The following is a 19,791-nucleotide window of genomic DNA, read 5'->3' as shown; positions in this document are numbered from 1 at the left end:
GGCTGGTACATCAGAGCCATCCCCACGCTGGCACCGGGAGAGATTCTGGCCTTGTTCTTACAAAATCCTCCTCGGCAGGGTTAATCTCTCCTGCCTCTCCCCCCTTAGCTGACTGATTGCTCAAAATTACCATATAGATTGAGAAAGCCAGGCCTGTGATTTCACAAAAGCTTCTGCCAGACTCCTCCAAGCACCTGGAGACCCTCATTCAGTCTTGACCCCAGTCTGGAGCTGCTTTCCTTGGAGACCAACCCTGGCCTCTGCCTGATGAGAAGAGCAGCTGATGTTTCCAATTTGGAAGCAAAGTCAGGCAAGACAGCAACCTACACCAGCCATCCCATTCCCCTCCCCTGCACTATTTCCCCCTTTCTCTGCTAAATCCATTCCTCCTAAACCTGAAAAAAAAAAAAAAATCTCTTCAAGGGCAACAGCTGTTCCCTGCCCCACGCCGTCCATCCAGATACGTTCCTGCAACCCAGCCGGGAAAGGAGCGGTGGGCACGACCCCGCATCCGTCTGCTGCGGCAACCGCACCAACCACCCGCACGCAGTTAATTCCCAGAGTCTTCCTGTCTGCCCCAGGCCGACATAATAAAATGTGCATCGATTTCATGATCGCACAGACTAAGACGGTGCCTTTTTCCCAGCCTTGCAGCATCCTTTCCAACCTACACGGATACAAGCAGGGAGGCACAATTTCCAGCCTAGGTTTGAGACACGAAAGCTCTGCTCTCATTTTTCCCTTAGAGCCAGGCCGAGATGACTAGCCCTGAATGCAGGACTAGCAGCACAGCCTTCCAGAACAGGAGCTACCTCCACTGCAAACCAGAGTCAGGGCACGTGGTGCCACTGTCCTGTGTCTGCAGACCACAGCAGGGCTGGCAGCGAAGCCCCCCCTTAGGCTGCTGCTGGCGTTTAGAGAGGAACCACAGACCTTTCTCTCCACGGCAGACTTTCCAGCAGCGCTTTTGGGCAGTCTGCTGTGTCTCACTGTAACAGCACTAAATATCGCTGGGGTGCTTGCTGTTCAATCATCGCAGCAGGAACTAAACAGGGGAAAAAAGAAAAGAGGAAAAACCCTGCAGAGCTCGAAGGAGCCTAGAGCCCATGGCCAGAGCTTTAGACCAACAGTCCCCTGGGAAGATGGGACCACGCTTGCTGCGGCTTCAGACCAACGGGATTTTTGTCTGCGCAGGGCTGGGGAATGGAGGGGGAGCTACAAGAGTGGGCAAAGCACAGCAGTACCTGGTGAGGCACTTAGACCTGTCCGTAGCATGGGCCAGGGGCAGCTCAGAGCTCCTGTGCCAGGGCAGCCACCTCTGTCCCCAGCCGGGTGCTGTTCAGGTCCTCCTTCCCCAAACACACGCTTCCTCAGGTTGGGAGCCGAGTCCTGGCCAGCCCCAACAGCTCACCTCCAAGTTGCAGCACCAGTCCCATCAGCCCTGCCCCTTGTCTGAGCTCTCAGGATGGGCTGGCAGCTGCTGCTCCATCTCTCTCAGGAGCAGCCTCCAATTTCCATTTAAATTGAGATTTTAATGCTCCTTTTCCCTTAGTCCCTGTGTATCCAGGGTTAGCAAGCGGCCTTGGACACCTGAGTTGTGCCTGATGGGTCCCAGATACCTCTCCCTAGTTAATGATCTCTCTTTTCATGTAACCAGGCACCTAATAAGATAATGTTGGGGCCCCGGTACCTCCACAGCAGCTGCCACAGCAGCAGAGGGACAGTCAGAGCATTAAAGATGCCAGTTTGTTACCTTACTCTGCAATCCAGCTCACACCAAATTGGATTTGAGCTCCTGTTTACTCATTTTATTCTTATCTAGACTGCTCAGTGCTGACAGCTGCGCTCACCCCGACAGCCCCCAAAACCCACCCATCTTCACAACCTGTCTGCAGGGTGAGCCAACACTGCTGCCCCCAGTTCACCCACAGCAAAACCAGAGCTCCAGAAAGTGAACTGGCTTACCTGGGATTACAGGGCAGGAACAGAGCTAGCAACAGCACGCATGAGTCCTGACTCATAGTCCCTGCTCCAGGATCAGCCCGAGGTAGGAATTAATTTCACTCACCTCTGAAATACAGGCACTGTATGACTTTAGGATGGGAGGAGGAGGATGCATCCCAGTGGAACTGCAGAGGAGACCTGTGCAGGAAACCCATAGCACGAAAAAATGAAACCCATTCTGAAGCCAGCTAAACAAGGTGTAGTTTTGCCAAAGCAAGCCTGAGTTACACTGTTTTGGAGCTGTTTGTCCATTTCCCAGACTGACCACAGAAATGTCTGTAATGTGCAGAGGCCTGTTCCATACCCTGGAATTTTTTGGTTTAGCTCATTGTCACCACCTCCTCTCTTCTGATGCCGATGCCAGGAAGGTATCAGCCGTCCAGTGACCAGCCAGGCCACAAGCCACAGGTACGAGGTCCAGCTGGAGGGAGCTGGTGCACTGCACTGCTGGTAGAGGAGAGCCCCAGTGCTTTGGAGCTGGGGACTGTTGCAGTGTTCCCCAACACAAGTTAAATGCAGACAATAACTAGACAAAAAGAAAGGATCATATCACCCTCTCCATTGTCTTTTGTTTGCAGGTTCACCCTGCAACTTATCACAGATAACAGTGATACATTGAGCTGCTTGCTTTTCTCCAGTCTCTTTACAAACAGTCATGCATTAAGCCTCAGAACTTTGCCACAAGATTGAGTATCAGTAAACTCTTCAAAAACAGGGAGACCAGGACAGTACTGCTTTGAAAAAAGCTGGGTATTCTGACTCTCTCTCTCACCACCAAGCCAGGAGTCCCGAAGTAAAGCACAACCATACTACACATGCTACAACACCCTGCTTTTAGCGTGGGAAATTATTATATGTATTGCAGCAACGTTCAAATGAAATTAGTTGCGTTGGGCCTCCTAGAAACACACCAGATGATTGTGCCCATCTCAGAACAACAACTCCTTCTCTAAGTTAGGCTGTACTGTCCTCCCAGAGCTGAAAAGCCCCAAGACTGTCTCAGTTTTGACAGCTAGCCACCACTGCTACAGGGAGAGACGGTTATACATGAAGTTGAGTCTTACCAGTGCTTCCCTAGAAAAATCCAAGCATCGACCTTGGAGATACGGTAAGCTCTGCTCCCCTCCCACGCTGATTATGCTGTAACTTGACTATAATTGGGCTCTATTTAATAATTACCGTTACTCTGTAATTATCACTTTTTGATTTTTCTTTTTGTTAACATTTGCCGGGGAGGGGGAGAGGCTCTTCTGCTGTGCCAGAGAGGTAAAGATGTCTCAGATTCAAGACAACGTGGATGTGCCACTTGCTGCTGCAGTGTTTAACCAGGCACCGATCAAAACACCTTTCTAAAGTCACTGTGTCACAGCCGGCAGTGAAATGCTGGGGGCTGTTCACTTGCTGTTTCTACCCCCAGCTAACCAGACACAAGCTCCCATACGCACAGGAGAGGCTAATTAAAGAGTACAGGTGAGCAAGGAGTGCTTCTTAAAAAGCCATTATTATTGAAATGAGACAGCAAGGGAGGCAGTGGGGAAGGATCCTGAATGAAATGGGGGAGGAAGGGAATTAGAGGGAGAACAAAGTAAAAGGGAGAAGAAACAGTCTAGGCAAAGGAGGAGGACCTGACTGATGGATGATGTGGTGGAGGCGCAGAAACCAAAACAGCAATGTTCTTGCTTTAACATCTGATTTTCTCCTCTATCCTCAGAGTCTGAAGGGCTCAGACGCCCTCATTCCCAAAGGCTCCAAGCAAACAGTCCAACATCCTGGGGCTAAAACACAGTTTGTGTTCATCCTAGACTGCCCTCAGCTGTGCATATCCCAGCTTAGAGAGGCTGGCTCTTGCTCCAGGGGCCAGAGCACACCTTTAGCATGCCAAATCCTTCCCCACAACACGCTCCAGACAAGCTGCTACCAAGCACAGCCTTGGGGCTCCAGGAGAGGTGGCTGCATACCTGTCCAGACCTGCAGGATAATTTGCCTGAGCAAGAGAGACAGTCAGAGGTGAGCCTAAAGAGAGTTACCCTAGCAAGGCCATCACCTCCCTCCTGCACAGCCCACTAGGAACGTGGGTTTCCCTAGCTAAAGGCTGCTACGCATTGTCCCACTGAGCACAAGGCAGGATTATCTAGTTCTGCCAGCAGCAGTTATCACCAAGCAAGCAGTTGCATTTGGCTCATGTCCATTTAGCAGCCTTGGGCTGATGGCCTTTTGGACACAGGCAGTGGCAAAACCAGCCTCTCTCCCCACAAGCACAGCTGCGTTTTTACTTCACTGACTATGGAGAGGCTCAGCAGACCACACAAGTCTTTGCTTTCTCAGCTGAAGTCACAAGGAAAGTGGAATTTGAGCCCTTGCATTTTCATCTTTTGCAGAAGGCATTTTTCCATGGGTCAACTAGAGAGCAGCAAGAGAGATCTCTACTGCCCACTTGGGCTGGGTCTGAAACTGAGAGTTACAAAAACACGTATCCAAAACCCCTCGAGCCATCTGGAAAATCACTCTGGCTATTCCACACACTTATTAATGCAAACTCGTGCCCAGGCAGAGTGCACGATATCCACATTATCCTCAAACTCCTCAGAAAATAGGCAACTGCAATAGTGTCCCTGCTTCCATCTCTCCTCAAGACCATCCCACCACCCTTTTCCCAACCCTGTCTCAATCGAATGCATTGCTGGTGAAAGGTGTAATCTTCTCCAGCGAGACAGCCATTTCACATTCCACGTGCATGACTGCAGGCAAGGCATCCACAGGGCAGGTGTTGTGAGAGGGCTCAGAGACCTGAGAAACCTTGTCAAAGGACACCTCGTTGTTTTCCGTCTGCAGAAGAGCATGAGGGAGAAGCTGGGGGTAGCTGAGGGTCACCACTTCCTTCTGATATGTGGTGTCGTGGTGGTAGGAGACCAGCTCATTGCTGAAGTTCACCGTCTCCACTGCATTGCTGGGGCAAAGGCAGCCACAGCCCAGGATGGTTGCAAAAGCTCTCCGAAAGTCTGCATTGAAGGCATAGATGATAGGATTGAGGGAAGAGTTGGCCCACCCGAACCAGACGAAGATGTTGAAGACAGTCTTGCTGACACAAGGTAGCTCTCCTGGCTCACGAAGGTCGAGATTACAGAAGGGCACCATGCAGTTGAGCACGAAGAAGGGCAGCCAGCAAAAGACAAAGACGCCCATGATGATAGAGAGGGTCTTGAGGACCTTAGTCTCCTTCTTGAAGGAGTTCTTCAGGGAAGCATCGTGAGGGCAGTCGCTGCTGTGGCAGTTTTGGGCATGTTCCACCGCCCTTTCCAGGGAGGAAATCCTGCGGATCTGCCGCTGGGCAATGCGGAAGATGCGGGTGTACGTTACAATCATGATGGCAACAGGGATGTAGAAGCTAACAAGAGAAGATGAGATGGCGTAAGTCCTGTTGAGGCTGGCATCACAGTTCTCCTCCTCCGCGGTGACATTAAAACCTGGCTCCTGTTGGCTAAGGAGCTCACGATCCTTGTGCCACTTCAGCTGCACAGGGATGAAGGATATCAAGAGGGACAGTAGCCAAGCCACTCCGATCATGATGAAAGCCACGTGCTGCGTCATCTTCCTCTCATAGCGGAAGGGGTTCGAAATGGCCCAGTAACGGTCCACGCTGATGATGCACAAATTGAGGATAGAAGCTGTGGAGCACATGATATCAAAAGCCACCCAAACATCACAGAAAGCCCCAAAGGGCCAGAACCCAGCCACCTCAGTGGCAGCCTTCCAGGGCATCACCAGTACAGCCACAAAGAGATCAGAAACTGCCAAGGAGATAACGAAGAAATTGGTGATCTTAGAGCGCAAGTGTCTGAACTTGACCACTGCCACACACACCAGCGTGTTACCCAGGAGCGTGGTGAGGATGAGAAGGAAGAGTAAGGCTGCTGTCACCACCCGGAAGGACAACTCGGAGTTGCCTTCCTCTGCCCAGCTCTTCCTACTACTGGTGTCATTGATCACATCCTGCCCATCTCCTTCCACGGAGGAGTAAAAACCATCCATGGGTTCCCCTTTGTTCCAGTCCCTAGAGAGGTTTCACAGCTGTTCAAGTCCCCATCAGCATCCAAAACCCCTTTTTACTGCTCTGCTGACATCTCGGAAGCACCAACTGCAATCCTCCCAGCTCTCACACTCTGCCAGATGACCCAGCACAAGGAAAAGTGCTTGAAGCTCTCACTCCTTTCCAAGTCTTCAGCTGACAGCGTGGCGTTTGTTTTTCTCCCTCTTGCCTCCCACCCCACTTTTCTTTCTTTGCAGCCTGTCGCTCACAAAGAGCTGGCACTCACCTCCGGCACTTGAGCAAGCTGGGAAGGCTTTGCTGCAAGCCTTCCTCCCTCTCCTCTCTCAGCAGCTCTTCATCCGTTGTTGATCTGATGCCTGCTACAGAATCCCAGTCAATCCCTTCTGCACTGGCCAGGCTGGGACTTGCTGCCAGACTCAAGAGGGAATCTGAGCTCCCTCTGCTCTTGCAGACGGACCTTCTCTGCTCATAAACCAGGCTGCTCTGCTGTCTGCTCTTCCCTCTGTTGCTAATTGCCTCTGGATTTCACACAGGTGAGATCCTTCTCTGCCCGCACACCAGGTCCCCTACTCACCAGGTTGGTCCTCTGTGAGCCAAGAAGAACATGGCATTGGGAGTCTGCAGCTGACAGGGTAAGTTGCTTGGGAATTAGGTGATAGGATTGAAGGGGTAAAATAACAAACATTCAAGTGGGATTTGAGGGTCTTCAATGCAAATCAGGATAGAAATTCAGTGTGCTTCATCTCTGAATAAGAGATGCCTAAATTCACTGCACAAGCATTGAGCCATGGCTCAGATATATGACCCTAGGGCAGTTACTCCCCCCTGGCCTGAGCTGCCCAGCTGCAAGTGATGCAAAACTGGCATTTACCTTCCACTGCAAAGTTCCTTCAAGTCCACAGGAAAAAAAAAAGGAAAAAAAAACCACACACACAAAAAAGCTTGTACAAATCTGAAAGTTTTTTCTTTCTGAAAGTATCAAACAACACAGTTTTCAGACAGTCTTTCTTTCAGTAGGGGTTATGTGTAGAACCAAAGAGGATGCTGGACACAGCTTTGATAAGTTTTTTTATCCTTAATAAACATGAGTACTTTCAGTAAAGCGATACAAGGTAGCTTCTCTTTCAAGTTCACCATTCTTTCTTTAATGCCTAGCTAATTCCACATTAATTCCTAGCTAATTCCACATTAGCAATCAACTGACAGCTGAAAACATTAACCAGAAAATCAGGATGTCTTTCCAGCACAGTACCCAGCCCTGTCAGCAAACATTGGTCACCCCCAAGAGGTCTCCTTGCTATCCTTACCAACTATTCCTCCAAAAGCACAGGAACAGCTCTTCCTTCTCGCCCAAGGGCTGAGTAGAGCCAGACAGCCTCAGCCTGCTGCCTTGCCTGTTGTGCCACAGGTGGGGACACAGCCTGGTAGCCTGCTGGGACTGAAAGGCAGCAATCACAAGCGTTGTGGTACTGTAGAACTGGGGGCAGCTCTGGAGGAATGAGCAGGGCTATCCCCCCTAAAACTACTCCTCTTCCTACGCCATAAAGCTCTCACTCCAGACTGACAAGCAAACGGCTCTGCAAGACTCTCCCTTCTTACGTTGAGGAGAAAAACACCACAATATTAGGAACCATGTCTGACCTACTAAGGCACGGGTTAGCCTTGGAAGCGCCTGGAATCCATCACTTTGTAACTAAAGCCACTCTGTAAGCAAAAGGGCTCCTTTGATCAAGAAATGTCAGAAAAATCCTTCAGGAGGCAAGTTTCCTCGAGAGCCAGTTCTGTAAGGGCTGCTTAAATGGGCACCTGCTTTTAAGAAAAGCCTTGCTGGTAAACTGGTCAAGGTGGGAAAGAACAGCAAAAGCTTTCCAAATCAAACTGGAAAAAACAACCAGGCAGCTCAGCATTAATTCACTCATTACATTTGATAGTTGCTGTAGTGTATCATGATGACCTCTGCCTTTGCCTGTCATGTACACCACTTCTGAAGAAAGCAGCAGCCAATCTATACAGTGTGAGCTCAGCTGCACTGAGATTTAATTAACTTGATTCTGTGACCCAGGCTTTGCATAAGCCCAGCTAGAGGAGGAACTGCCCAAGAACAACTTTCAAACAAGACCACAATTATTCTCTTGAAGATACAGCACCAAGCAGCTTACTCCTAAAGTAAACAGCACGCTTGCTTTGTGACAGGTTAAAGAAACTTGTTGCTAGCATGTCACAGCATTTACTTCTGAAGGCTTTGTTTAATTAAGCCTCATTAGTTCCACCGTCTGCAGCCTGCTCCTGCCAAGTGCCTATGCCAGGAAGAGCAGCTAGATGGCACCAACAGCCGGCTCATGGCTCAGCGCTTCCACCTGGGTCTTTTGTGTCAGGCCAGCTCCCTTCCTCCTTACCAGAATTTCATCAGAGGAAAAGGAGGACCATCTAGTTGCCCAGACACCACAGGACCCTGGCAGTGCACTAACCCGTGCAAGGGTGCATGCAGATGCAGTGTCACCTGTGCCCCAAAGGGCATTTTTCTCATATTCCCTCTACAGGGCGCAAGTATTTTTGAGATCTAAGCTGCAAGACACAAACAACAGGATGCTTTCGCTGCTCTTTGAGACAGCAGCAATGGCAGGTGACATGTCATACAGTATTAAATCATGGCAGAGGCTTAGACTGGGAGCTCACGGCACACTTAGGTTGCACGTGCTAAGCCACGAGGCATTCCAGGAAATCATTCCTCAAGATACAAAGAAGCCTTCCTCCTCCTTAGGAGCTTAAAAACATCCAAGAAAGGATCTCACCCTCGCACACAACTTACACCAAAGCAGACATTCAAAGCTGGGCTGGTGAGGGGAAGATGGGATGGGAAGGGATCCAATACATTAGCCAAGTTCTGTGCATCTCAGAAGACACACAATGAAGGATGGACCATTAACTCTGCTGTTGTAAGCAAGCAAAGTAGAGTTACTCAAAACAAAATACAGGCAGCTACTCCTGCCTGCTAGATGCAATCTTCTCTACTGAGATAACTGTTGTGCTGCATTATATTCCTAAACAGTTGCACCATTTCCTCGCATAAGCACCTGCTATTTTTTCTGAGAATCAAGTTAAGTACTATTTTAAACAGCACTCAAATATGATAAGGTTCCAGTTTGGTGGCAATTCAGCTCTAGGTTTTTGTATTTAATTTCCTCACCCAGCAAGAAGCTGCCCTCTATTTCCCTTCCCTGCTGTCTCACCAAAATATACTTAAAATTCTCTATTCAGCCATCTTGATTACATTCCCCACTTTGCATCAAAGGAAGAAAATTACAAGCCACTTCAAATAAAGCAGCAGCTGCTTGGGTTTAACTCTTATATGCCTCTTCCAGAATGGCGCTCTCAGATACATTACAGAATTACAGGAGAGTGTTTATTCCTACAGGAATTACTTCACACTTTACTTCCACAGAAGGTACAAGTTCTGATAGCAGGGTAAAAATGAGGGGTAGTCAGATCCTTTAAAAAAAGATCCAGTGATATTGGCTGTAGGCAAGACCCGAGCCCGGCAAAAAAAAAACAAACAAAAAACCACCACAGTAGCTCTCCAGGGACCAGCATGCCAGTTCAGATCAAACCTCTTGCCAGAGGAAACAGGCTTGACTGCCTGCAAATTCAAAGCTTACTTCAGGCATCTTAGTATCAGAGGGAAGTAGGAGTAATGTGTTTTGAACAGTTTATATACCAGGTTACTCCGTTTAGATTCATTGTCTTTAGGCAGAGGAAAAAAACCATACTAGTCTCCTCAGCTGCACTGCTTAATTACAATCAGAACAAGAAGTGAATTACAATCAGAAAAAACTGTCCCAGAATAAGGCTTAACCAAAGGGTCAGTTAAGAGAACTGACTTCCTGGCATAGCAGTTTTCTCCATGGCCACAGCAAGGTGGCTTAGGTAAAGGACTGCATCCTGCATGGGTCCTGAAATTGCACTAGTTTGAGAGATGCACAATGATGAAAAAGTGGAAAGCTAAGACAAGCTGAAGCAAAGAAGTAAGCCTTTCCAAAATGATACTCATAAAATTAAGGCGCCACAACCAAAAGCCAGTACAGGCTACTTGGTAAAAACAAACAACTTGTTAAATGATAGTAACTGTTGGGCTTTTTTAAACACAGAGAAAAGGCTCAGGGAACTCAAAGTCTGGTACAGCAGTTATTCAATTATTTTTTTTTGACAAAGCAGCCCAGGAAACTGCCCATTTACTTTCAGCAGACAAGTTTTATAGATGCAGAAGCACAGCTGGAACAGCACTAATATGGCAGTGATCTGTGGCACAGAGAAAAGGAGGCACCACAAGGGACTCTGGTTCCTCCCCTTTATTACACATAGGCAGAAAACACAGTGGTTTTTCTCCCGTTTACTTACAAAGGAAAGGAATACAGAGCTTCAAGTCATTTCACATAATTCCGTGTGCAGCCTGGGTAAACTGCTAGCTGGCTACTGCACACCTTCTCTGGCAGGAGTCTGCACTCTTGTACAAAGTGACTATGAAGGCAGAGTCAACACAGCACCCTAGTGACACCTGTAATTTCTTCCCCTGTCCTCTGGGGCTAAAGCTGGCTCACCAATAATTAACAGGACATGGGAACTCCAGCCCTAGTTTAGCATTCACCCAAGCTGTTATCCACACAGCTCAAGCCGTGGAGCTTCGTACAGGAGGCAGCATAGAAATGGTGACAGGAATACATTCCGAGTCAGGGATAGGTGCAGAGAGAGGAGGACTGGCAATGCATCAATGTGTAGCTAGTCACTCCGCTGCCACACACAGGCTCTGTGTGCAGAAAGCCCAGTTAATAGCACATTCCCCTCCTGAAAGAATTCATTTATTCGTGTTAGGTATCAGGCTTTCTGCTCTTCCATGTGCATACACATAATAAAAAAGTGACCTGCAAAAGATGAGTAAAGACAGCCTCTAAAAAAACACCTTCAGTTGCTGTGCTTGGGGTTTTTTGCATGAGAAACATTTACAGTTTTGTTTGGGGTTTTCTGGTAACCCATAATCCTGTGGAATCGCATCATCAAGACTGAAGGCAAAGTCAAGGCTGTTGTATGAAACCATCCTCTCAAAGGGAAAACGATGCATCCCTTCTCCTCCCACCCCAAATCACCCAGTATGAGAGCTCAAAGCAGATCACCCTGCAGCTCTCAAGAAGTTTTGCAAACAGGGAAGATACAAAAATAGCAAGCAGCTCAAATTTCAAGTAACAGCAAGCAGAAAATTGTATTATAGTGACCGCAAGCCTTTGTCACAACAGGCAGCGTAAGAGAATCCTTAATTTTAAATCTTTTGCAGGTCTCCCTTTTAAGGCCTTAGTGTCATTACAGAAAGAGGAATTATTTTTGTCTTGTGCTTGCAGTTGCTGCCCCCTAGAGCAGCAACAAAATCTCCTACAATTTAACAGTTACAGTGTCTAGTTGTCCACGACCGTGCAAAATACAGACAGGGAGGGATAGAACTATCAACAGGTGTTTAAGCTTGTTGCAGATAACTTATGTCAAGGACAGTACTTATGTGCCAAGTGTTTTAAACAACCACACAAACAGCCAAATGTTGAGCAACTGCAATACCGCCGCAACTCAGATTCTCAACATCAGCCACAGCAAAAGGAAAAAAAAAACCCACAAACCAAAAAACAAGCACTGTTATGGACATAGAAGAGTTTATCTTCACTGGGCAGAATAGTGAATTGCGTTCCCAGAAGGGAAGACTGGATGTCGCAGAGTGACTTGGGAATCACAAGTCAAATTGAGACCAGTGCAGATGTTGGCACAGAGATGACAAACACCAGCTGGGGCCAGTTCCAGAGTGGATTGTCATGGCAGGAGATCCTGTTGCTGAGCAAAGTGATATCCATGAAGAACAGGGGAGCATTACTCCTCTCCCCAGAAGTTCTAGTCATTAGTTAAGGAACCTTAAGACAACTTCTCAAACTGCAGCAACAGGATGCTGTTGGGTCTTTAGAGATTCAGTCCCAGAGCTGTTTTGGGTTCAGAGGAAGCAGAGGGAGTCTTTTGTGCCATATCTATGAAGAAAATTGCAACAGAAAGAGATCAGTTTTCATCAGTAAGAGGGTCTAGATCAACCACATCCATAACTAACAAATATCATTTCAGAGCACCTCAGTGCTTCAATATTCAATTGCATTCTCTTGGAAACCCACGCTTCCTGTTTCATATGGAATGCTGAGTGTTCTTCTGCTCTGAAACTTTACAACATCAGCTGCCCAAATAAGAAAAAAACGAAACCTATATGGACAGTGCTGTGTAATTGTTCATTTACAGATTCCTGAAAGGAAAATTCAAGTCTATTTACCCTGTCCAAGACAGGTCTAGGGAAAACTCAGCATGCAGTTCACACCCATAAGCTCTGGTCACTCATTGTTACTAAATAAAGACTAGTTTAGTACTAGTTTAAGCAGACATCATACCTATAACACATAAGACATAATAAGCATTCTAGGACAGAGAAGATGCTGCGTGCTTGGCAGCAACAGGCATGAAAATGCTGGTCTACTTTATCACTGTTAACATAACGTACAAAAAACACTGCCTGGCTTTGTTAAACAATGACAAAAAAAAATTAGTCCAAGCACTAGCTCCTTCATAGGGCCTTCAACTTTTCCTATACCCCATGGCAAAAAGACCAGGCAGAATTTCTAGCAAAGAGGGCAGTTCTCTCAAGACTGAGTCTGGTAGTGAAAGACAATGCCATTGAGCACCTGGCAGGGATACCAGGAGGGCTTGCTTTCAACCTTGTAACTGGAAGTGGGAAAGACTCTCGCTCAGACTTTAGTTCTGCTAGACATCTTTCATTTTGCAAGGCTGTCATAGATCCTAATAGCAGCTAGCTAACACGACTTGCTAACATCCTTACCTCCATCAGAAACAGAGAGCTTTTCCAACTCAGCTTCCAGCTCAGCATCAGAAATGGGTGGATTCAGCACCTTCTGGGGAACAGGAGACAGATCTACAGGCTCCTTAGTTGAGTCCTGGAGGAGACTGTCCAGCTCCTTCTCAAGTTCCTCCGTGTCCATCTCTGCTGATTAAAGAAAACATTCAGTTCCAAGCAGAATTAAGTAGCATAATCGCAGTACAGACTAAAGTCCAATTTTAATAGAGGTATTATTACTCCCATCCATCATTACTCATAATAACAACGAACTCGCTGTGCTTCTTCAAAAGGTGAAAATTCAGTCCTGATCTCAGGAAGAAGCTATTCCTTTACAAGCCTTTGTGCTGAGGCATCTAAGGGCAAGAAAACATTTCAGCAGAGACAAACAAGCTGCAGCACCACACAGGCCAAAGGCAAAAGATCTGAAACAAAGCAGCAGCCACTCTAAAAATAGATTTACATCAATGTTACACAACTCTGAACTGAAATCCACCAGCACTTAGAGACTGCAAGGATTTGCAGATGCACAAATGCCAATTCCCCTGCAACCCACTGTCAGAGAAAACTTGTCAGTCATCACTCCCTTCTCAAGGCACCAGTAGCAACATCCTTGGTATTTCCGTAAGTGCTTATCATCCCAGGAAGGCGGACTAGACATATGTGGGGAGGGAGCAGGGAAGGGATGGAAGCACAAAGGGCAGTGGCAAGAGAAAATGAGCAAAGGATGAAAACCCCAAAACATACCTAGACCATTGATCCCCACTCCAGCCAGAGTCTGGGCTACTTCATCTTGAGTATCACAAAGCTGAGGAAAAATACACAGCATTTGATACAGAATATAAGCTAATCTTATGTCTTACTGTAGCCACCTATGTCAAAAGTAGAAATAACAAAAAAAATCAGAAGTTGACTTAAAGGCAGCAGGTACTAGTGCAAAAAGAGAGACTTGCAACATGACTGCTTTTTCAGTAGCAAAAGCGGTAACACAAAATATTATTTAGTAAGTGCTACAATACCAAGTAGCATGTTTGAGAATCAAACCTAAAACAGAATTTCACAGACAAAAAAAAGAATTTAAAATCTCCCTAACTTAAGCTTTTTTCACATAAGTAACAAGCCCATATTGCAGCTTAGGCTAACAAAAAAAGGAAGCTAAAGACCAATACCTCTCAGCTATGAAATTTTACAGACAGCCCCTCAGCTCAGTAGTTGAAGCCACCATTTAAGTACATGGAGCTGAAGTTGCTAAAAAAGTAATCCTTTTCTGTTTTTCACACCAGCTTATGCAGACAGATTACTCTCTTAATTTCAATTCATTCAGAATAAACTCGTCTCCCTTCCCTTACTGAATTGCAGAAGATTATGGGTTAGGCAGTTTTAAGACCCTGTTTTTATGCATGTAGTTGCATTCTAGCTTCCAAAAGTTATGACTTGTATTTCTTAATACATCTCGCTAAACATTTTCTAAGGAAGTTGTGTGCTTGCATAATATCGCTAACCAAAAGAACACATGAAACGCACAAATTTAACGTAAATTGTGATTACTAACCAACAATACATAAAACCAAACACAGCCAGTTATCTGAAGACCCCTGCTTGCTGATCTAAAAAGATCAAGATTAAGTCAGTTTGCTCTGGTGACACATGGAATAGAAACCAAACAGCGCCAGAAGCCTCAGCATTAATAGCTGGGCAATCTTGATGTGTACAGCTACACACTACTTGCTTGTTTATTTAGATGTGCTCTTATTTCAATACCTCTTGTATCTGATCCACCAGGTTCTCTGCCTTCTCCACAGTAACATCCTTCATAGACAGTTTCAGAGCTCCCACACCAGCCTGATAGGCATTAAATACCTTAAAAAAAAAAAAGCGAGAGAAAGATGCATAATGCTAACTAAGAACAAACAACAGACAGCGTAAGCTTCTCTCAAGATCTGTTATCCAAGCAGGACCCTCAGAGAAACACTAGCACACAAGAAGAAAATAAAGCCACAAGCAGGTTTATTCAGCACAATACCTCAACATCAGAGCAGAGATTAAAGTCTCGCCAGCCAGCTTACACCCCTCAGACATGAGCTCTGACAAGCAGGTAAAGCAACACAAATGCAGGGCTAACACGAGAAGTACAAGACAAAATTAACACGCTACCATCTGGTCAGTCTGGGAGGCATATATACGATCCAAGATCCCCTGCACTGCATCCAGCTTGGAATGAAGCTCTTCAATGCGCCTTTCCGTCCTTCGTTTGGATTTCAAACATCTCAGCGCCTGGAGACATTACATATGCAGACTTGGATCACAAACCAGGCAGCAGCCAAAGGAAGTGTAAAAAAAATAGCAATCCCTGTGCAGCAAGGCACACATACAACAGCTGGTTTTAAGAGCTAGATATTTCCACTTCTCTTCACCACATCACTCTGGACAAATACATTCTTATCTTCACCTTAAGGAGACCTTTGGCCTCAGAAACAACACTTCAACACATCCAAGTTCAAGTATACAGTGGCTAACCCTGCTCATTATCTGCAGTTACGGACCAGCTCCAAGACACCTAACTTGTAGTTCCTCCCAAGTAGAACAGTACTTACCAATTGCTTTTTCCCAGCTCTACAAGCACTCCGGGCATCCTCTTTACACCTGTACAGATGCAAGAAGGAAAAGCAGCTTATTCCTTTGCAAGCAGTAGTTATTTCACAAATCAGCAACCATCCTCACTACCCTGCTCTAATCCAGAGGTGACCGCGTAACAATGCATTTTGGATAGAACTACCCTTAAGCCACTGTTGCTTCTCAGAAGTAGTCCTTGAATGCATTCCAAATCTTTGCAAAAACTTCTGACATCCATTCACTGCATGGAGATAGGAAACAAAGACTGAAAACCTGCCCTACCACATGACTGTGGCTGCTACATTTACTGAACAGGAAAGAGTGACCTGCACTTTCAGAAAGCAGCAGCTTTGTTCTAACTATGTCACGGGAATACAAAGTTCTACATCACACAGACGTTCTTCCCACCACCCTTCCCCAAATTACTTCTCTGCTTCCTGGGAAAGGGACTCCACCTTCTGTGACAGCAGCTGTTCGCTTTGCATCAACTGATATACTCCAATGTCCACATCATTCATTGGGGAGACTTTGGCATGAAGGCCTCGGGCAAACTTCACTATCTAAAGAAAGAGAACCACATGCTCGAGTCACTTGTCTCCAGAATCTGTGCCTGCACTAGAAATACTTTCACTCTGATGGAAGGGCAAGATGCTTTTATACCCTCAGTTTAAGCCTTGTAATAGATCGATGAGGACTTACCAGTCACCATATAGTCCAATATTAAACTAGACAGGATCAAGTAACATCAGTGTGAAAACAAGAAGCCATAATGGAACACCTTAAACATTTAAAGCTGTCCTGGTGCTCTGTACAGCGTATGGCAACGTCATACTTCGAGTACTTCAGTACGGAACTGTACAGCACAGAACACTACAGGGAAAAATGCCATCTTAAGAGATGAGAGTGCCTGCATCTCTGTAGTTACTGACAGACAGGAAAACCTTTTCACAGAAAGTGGAACACTGATTCCAGTGGCGTGGAACGATTTTAATTTGGGTAGCTGGGAACGGTCAACCTGCAGGTAGATAACTACAGTATCTGCCGATTTTCTAGCTGTTAAATTACATAGGTGTATTACAAACATTTGAAGAACCTGTCATGCAAGAATGAGGATTTAATCTCATCTATAACCAGGTTACAATGTTGGAGTATATAGAATTTCCTTTTCCAAACAAAGAACATCCATATTTAGCCAATAAAGTATTCTTTCCAGCCAGGTGAAATGCAAGACAGGGATTATACCACCCAAAAGCAGTCACCTTTACCCTGTACCTTCTCTCCATTCTGTTCCAGGATCGTGACCCTCTTTTCCTTTTGCAGCTGGAGAAGCAATAAGTAGAACGTCCTTTCATCTGGACAAACACTGGCACAGAGGGAACGCAGCTCTGACAGGGCAACAACAGGGTGAGAAGAAAGTGCAGAGTTCTGATACAGGCGATAAACTTCCTCTGCTTTCTCCTGAAAGGAAGCAACAGAGCTGTCTATTAGTTTACACAGCACTCTTCCTTCTTTCACAACAGCTGCCAAGTCCACACCTGCTTCCTCCCACTCACTGAAGGTGAAAAGTTAGATGCATCATATTTTGGGCCAGATAGACTTTCAGTATGAGTTGTATGTGCACTTTCAAAAGCAATTACAGTGCTTTAAAAATATCACCATTAATGGAATGAAAAACAGTACGGTTTTCCACAAGAACCAAAACTATACTATTCACAATCCCTGTGCAAATGCTATGGAACAACATAAGAACTACACAGGCAGCAAGCTGGCTTCCTCTGCCCTTCTTGAAATGCCCCTGCCCCCCCGCCCCAAGTTTAAACCCAATAAAAGCTTTTCTTTAATCCACACTGTAATTGTACTCATTGAGTCATTTTGCATCATTTGTATGTAGACAGAGGAAAAAGAAAAGTCTTCCCCATTTCAAGTGAGAGTTAAGGTCCACTTAAGACTATAGAAACAACTCTTTCCATCCACCCCCAGACTCCACATCAAGGCTTGTGGTTTTCCAGGCACCTTTTTAAAAGGTTTCTCTCCTCTCCCAGGCACACACCCTCTGAAAAGGCTGTGGAATACCAACTGCAGAGGGAAGACACCATCTGCTATCGGACTAACTACAAAGAAAGGAACACATCTAAAGAGTTCTTGCATTTCTACTAGTCCCAGTCATTGAGATGCCACTTGCATGCAACAGCAGCAAGTCTTGGTGCTAATTTTAACAGTCACACAGCAACACAGAGAAGGACCCAAGGTCTCAAGTGTCAGCACCGCACCATCCAAGTCAGACTGAGCAACAATGAGTTACATGAATTCACAATGCAACCCACAGGTCTACCACTAACAATGTGCCAAAGAAAAGGGTCTTTGACAGGATCCAAGAGCAGTTCTAATCATGTCTGAAAAGGCAAGCTGAAAGCACAGGCTTTGAAGTGAAAGCAGCCTTTAATAACACACATGCGAGTTCAGCTCAATGATCCATTGGACTGACAGCCAGCAACTTCTACGTCACCCGTTTCTCCCTATACGGATGGCACTCAATCTGCCAATACTCAATACTACACTTGCACAAACTCAAACCTGAGGTTTACAGCGGTCTCACAGCATACTACTTGCCCTCCTAGACAAGCAAGCAAGCCTGCCCCTCCCATTTCTTGGAAGTCAGCGAGAAGTCACTATGTTAGTTTCAAGGAACATCTGTAGATATAAATTATCTCTTATCCCTGAGTTATTCCATCCATTTCTCTACAGGCTTTTAAACACCTAAGGAGTACAAATGAAGGTCTATTCAACCCTGATCCTTCCTTGATAGCACATAAAATGACTCGTGATTTTTCTGGAGATGCATATTCTCAAGATGAAAGCTCTCAACACCACTCACCTGAAGCAGCTCCACATAAATCAGAACTTCCTCCTCCTCAGGTATTTTACTGTCACCCAACACACTGGAAAGAGTCCACTTCAGGGGCTTCAGAATGAAGACTCCCACACCCCAGGAGATCCAGCTGCTGTCTACACTGGCCATGAAGTCTGACTCCCTCTGCAGCTTGCCACGTCTAGAGAGAAGACATGCATGCAGAACTGAATACGGTCAGTCCTAAACCCTTTCACTGGCAGCGAGTAAGAGTGCCAGCATGGAGAATTTTTAAATGAAACATTGCTCTACACTTTGTACATCCACAGTCCTAGTGGTGTTTTCTAACTAAAAGCTAGTTTCTAGCTAAAGTTTGACATGTTACTACTGGGTATGAAAGTACACAGAGGTCTCCACTCCTCCCCAGCTTCCTCTGGACACAAGGGTCTTTAGTTTACTATTCTTCCACTTTGGCAAGTTTCTCCAGGTTTTCTGACTTGAAACTGATGAGGCATCAAACAAGGAAATTCATGGTGAGGGTCACTTTTTAGAGGGGACAGTTGCACATTTCAGGATGCTTCATTTGCGTGTTAAACTGCAAGCATAGCTTTTCTCAGATCCAGAGATTTTATTTGTTATGTCACAGACACAGACTCCGCTAGCTCCTGCTGTTCTTGAGTCTCTTCAGGGTATCCGTCCCAGGCTTTAGTTTCGCAACGCAAAACACTTGGTTGCAAATACCAGCACACCGCATCCTCACATGCCCGTACACCGCTACATACCATTTGCAGCTGGGTCATCGAAACAACTGTTTCAGGGAACATAACCCGATTTAACACAAAGCTCCCCCTGCACCTGCGAGCTCTCCCAGCACAGTATTCCCTTGGGATCCCCTGCACTCCCCACGGCCCACTGCCCTCCCACGCCTCCTGCGAGCCCCAGGGTGAGCTCCTCTGACTCCCTGTCCACCCTTTACCTTGCACAGGGCTCCCAAATTTCCCCCGGACAACATAACCCTGTATTCCCTTGGACCTCTCTGTGCTCTCTCCTCTCCTTTGCGAGCCCTGGCACGGCAACAAAACCCCCTCACGCTCTCCCACACTCCCAGCACTTCGTGCAGGCAGGCACAACCCCCCTTCCAAGAACAGCACCAAGCCTTCCCTCGTGTTCCCCCTCGCACCCCTCTATTTGTCCAGCACCCTGCACCGCTCTCCCTGCCATGCACACAGCGAGCATCTTCCAGGCTGGCACGACATGGAGCTCTCCCTGCCCGCATCCATTAAATACAAAGCTCCCTTACGCCCCCTCCTTCTGCGACCACCCCTCCTCAGCGTCGTCCCCCCTCCCCAGAGACCCCCC

At 46.5% G+C, this 19,791-nt stretch overlaps 2 protein-coding genes across 2 annotated transcripts in view; both read right to left on the bottom strand.

Moving 5' to 3' along the window:
• Positions 1-2,537: 2,537 nt before the first annotated feature.
• Positions 2,538-6,232, bottom strand: LOC104828843 (D(1) dopamine receptor-like). Its single transcript, XM_010562810.1, has one exon. The coding sequence runs from the start codon at positions 6,031-6,033 to the stop codon at positions 4,669-4,671; it is 1,365 nt and encodes a 454-aa protein (XP_010561112.1). The 5' UTR covers positions 6,034-6,232; the 3' UTR covers positions 2,538-4,668.
• A 4,192-nt stretch (positions 6,233-10,424) lies between these two features.
• CHMP7 (charged multivesicular body protein 7) overlaps positions 10,425-19,791 on the bottom strand; it is a 9,801-nt gene continuing 434 nt past the window's right edge. The window contains exons 2-10 of the mRNA XM_010562805.1: positions 18,460-18,634; positions 16,857-17,042; positions 16,011-16,144; positions 15,566-15,614; positions 15,126-15,245; positions 14,733-14,831; positions 13,719-13,779; positions 12,957-13,118; positions 10,425-12,105 (exon numbers count right to left, since the gene is read on the bottom strand). Coding sequence (XP_010561107.1) covers positions 12,041-12,105; positions 12,957-13,118; positions 13,719-13,779; positions 14,733-14,831; positions 15,126-15,245; positions 15,566-15,614; positions 16,011-16,144; positions 16,857-17,042; positions 18,460-18,634 — 1,051 coding nt within the window. The 3' untranslated portion in view covers positions 10,425-12,040. The remainder of the gene's footprint in view (positions 12,106-12,956; positions 13,119-13,718; positions 13,780-14,732; positions 14,832-15,125; positions 15,246-15,565; positions 15,615-16,010; positions 16,145-16,856; positions 17,043-18,459; positions 18,635-19,791) is intronic.

The sequence above is a fragment of the Haliaeetus leucocephalus genome, unplaced genomic scaffold, assembly GCF_000737465.1.
Source record: "Haliaeetus leucocephalus isolate CR32 unplaced genomic scaffold, Haliaeetus_leucocephalus-4.0 Scaffold162, whole genome shotgun sequence".
NCBI classification, from domain to species: Eukaryota; Metazoa; Chordata; class Aves; order Accipitriformes; family Accipitridae; genus Haliaeetus; species Haliaeetus leucocephalus.
This window is presented reverse-complemented; position numbering and strand designations above follow the sequence as displayed.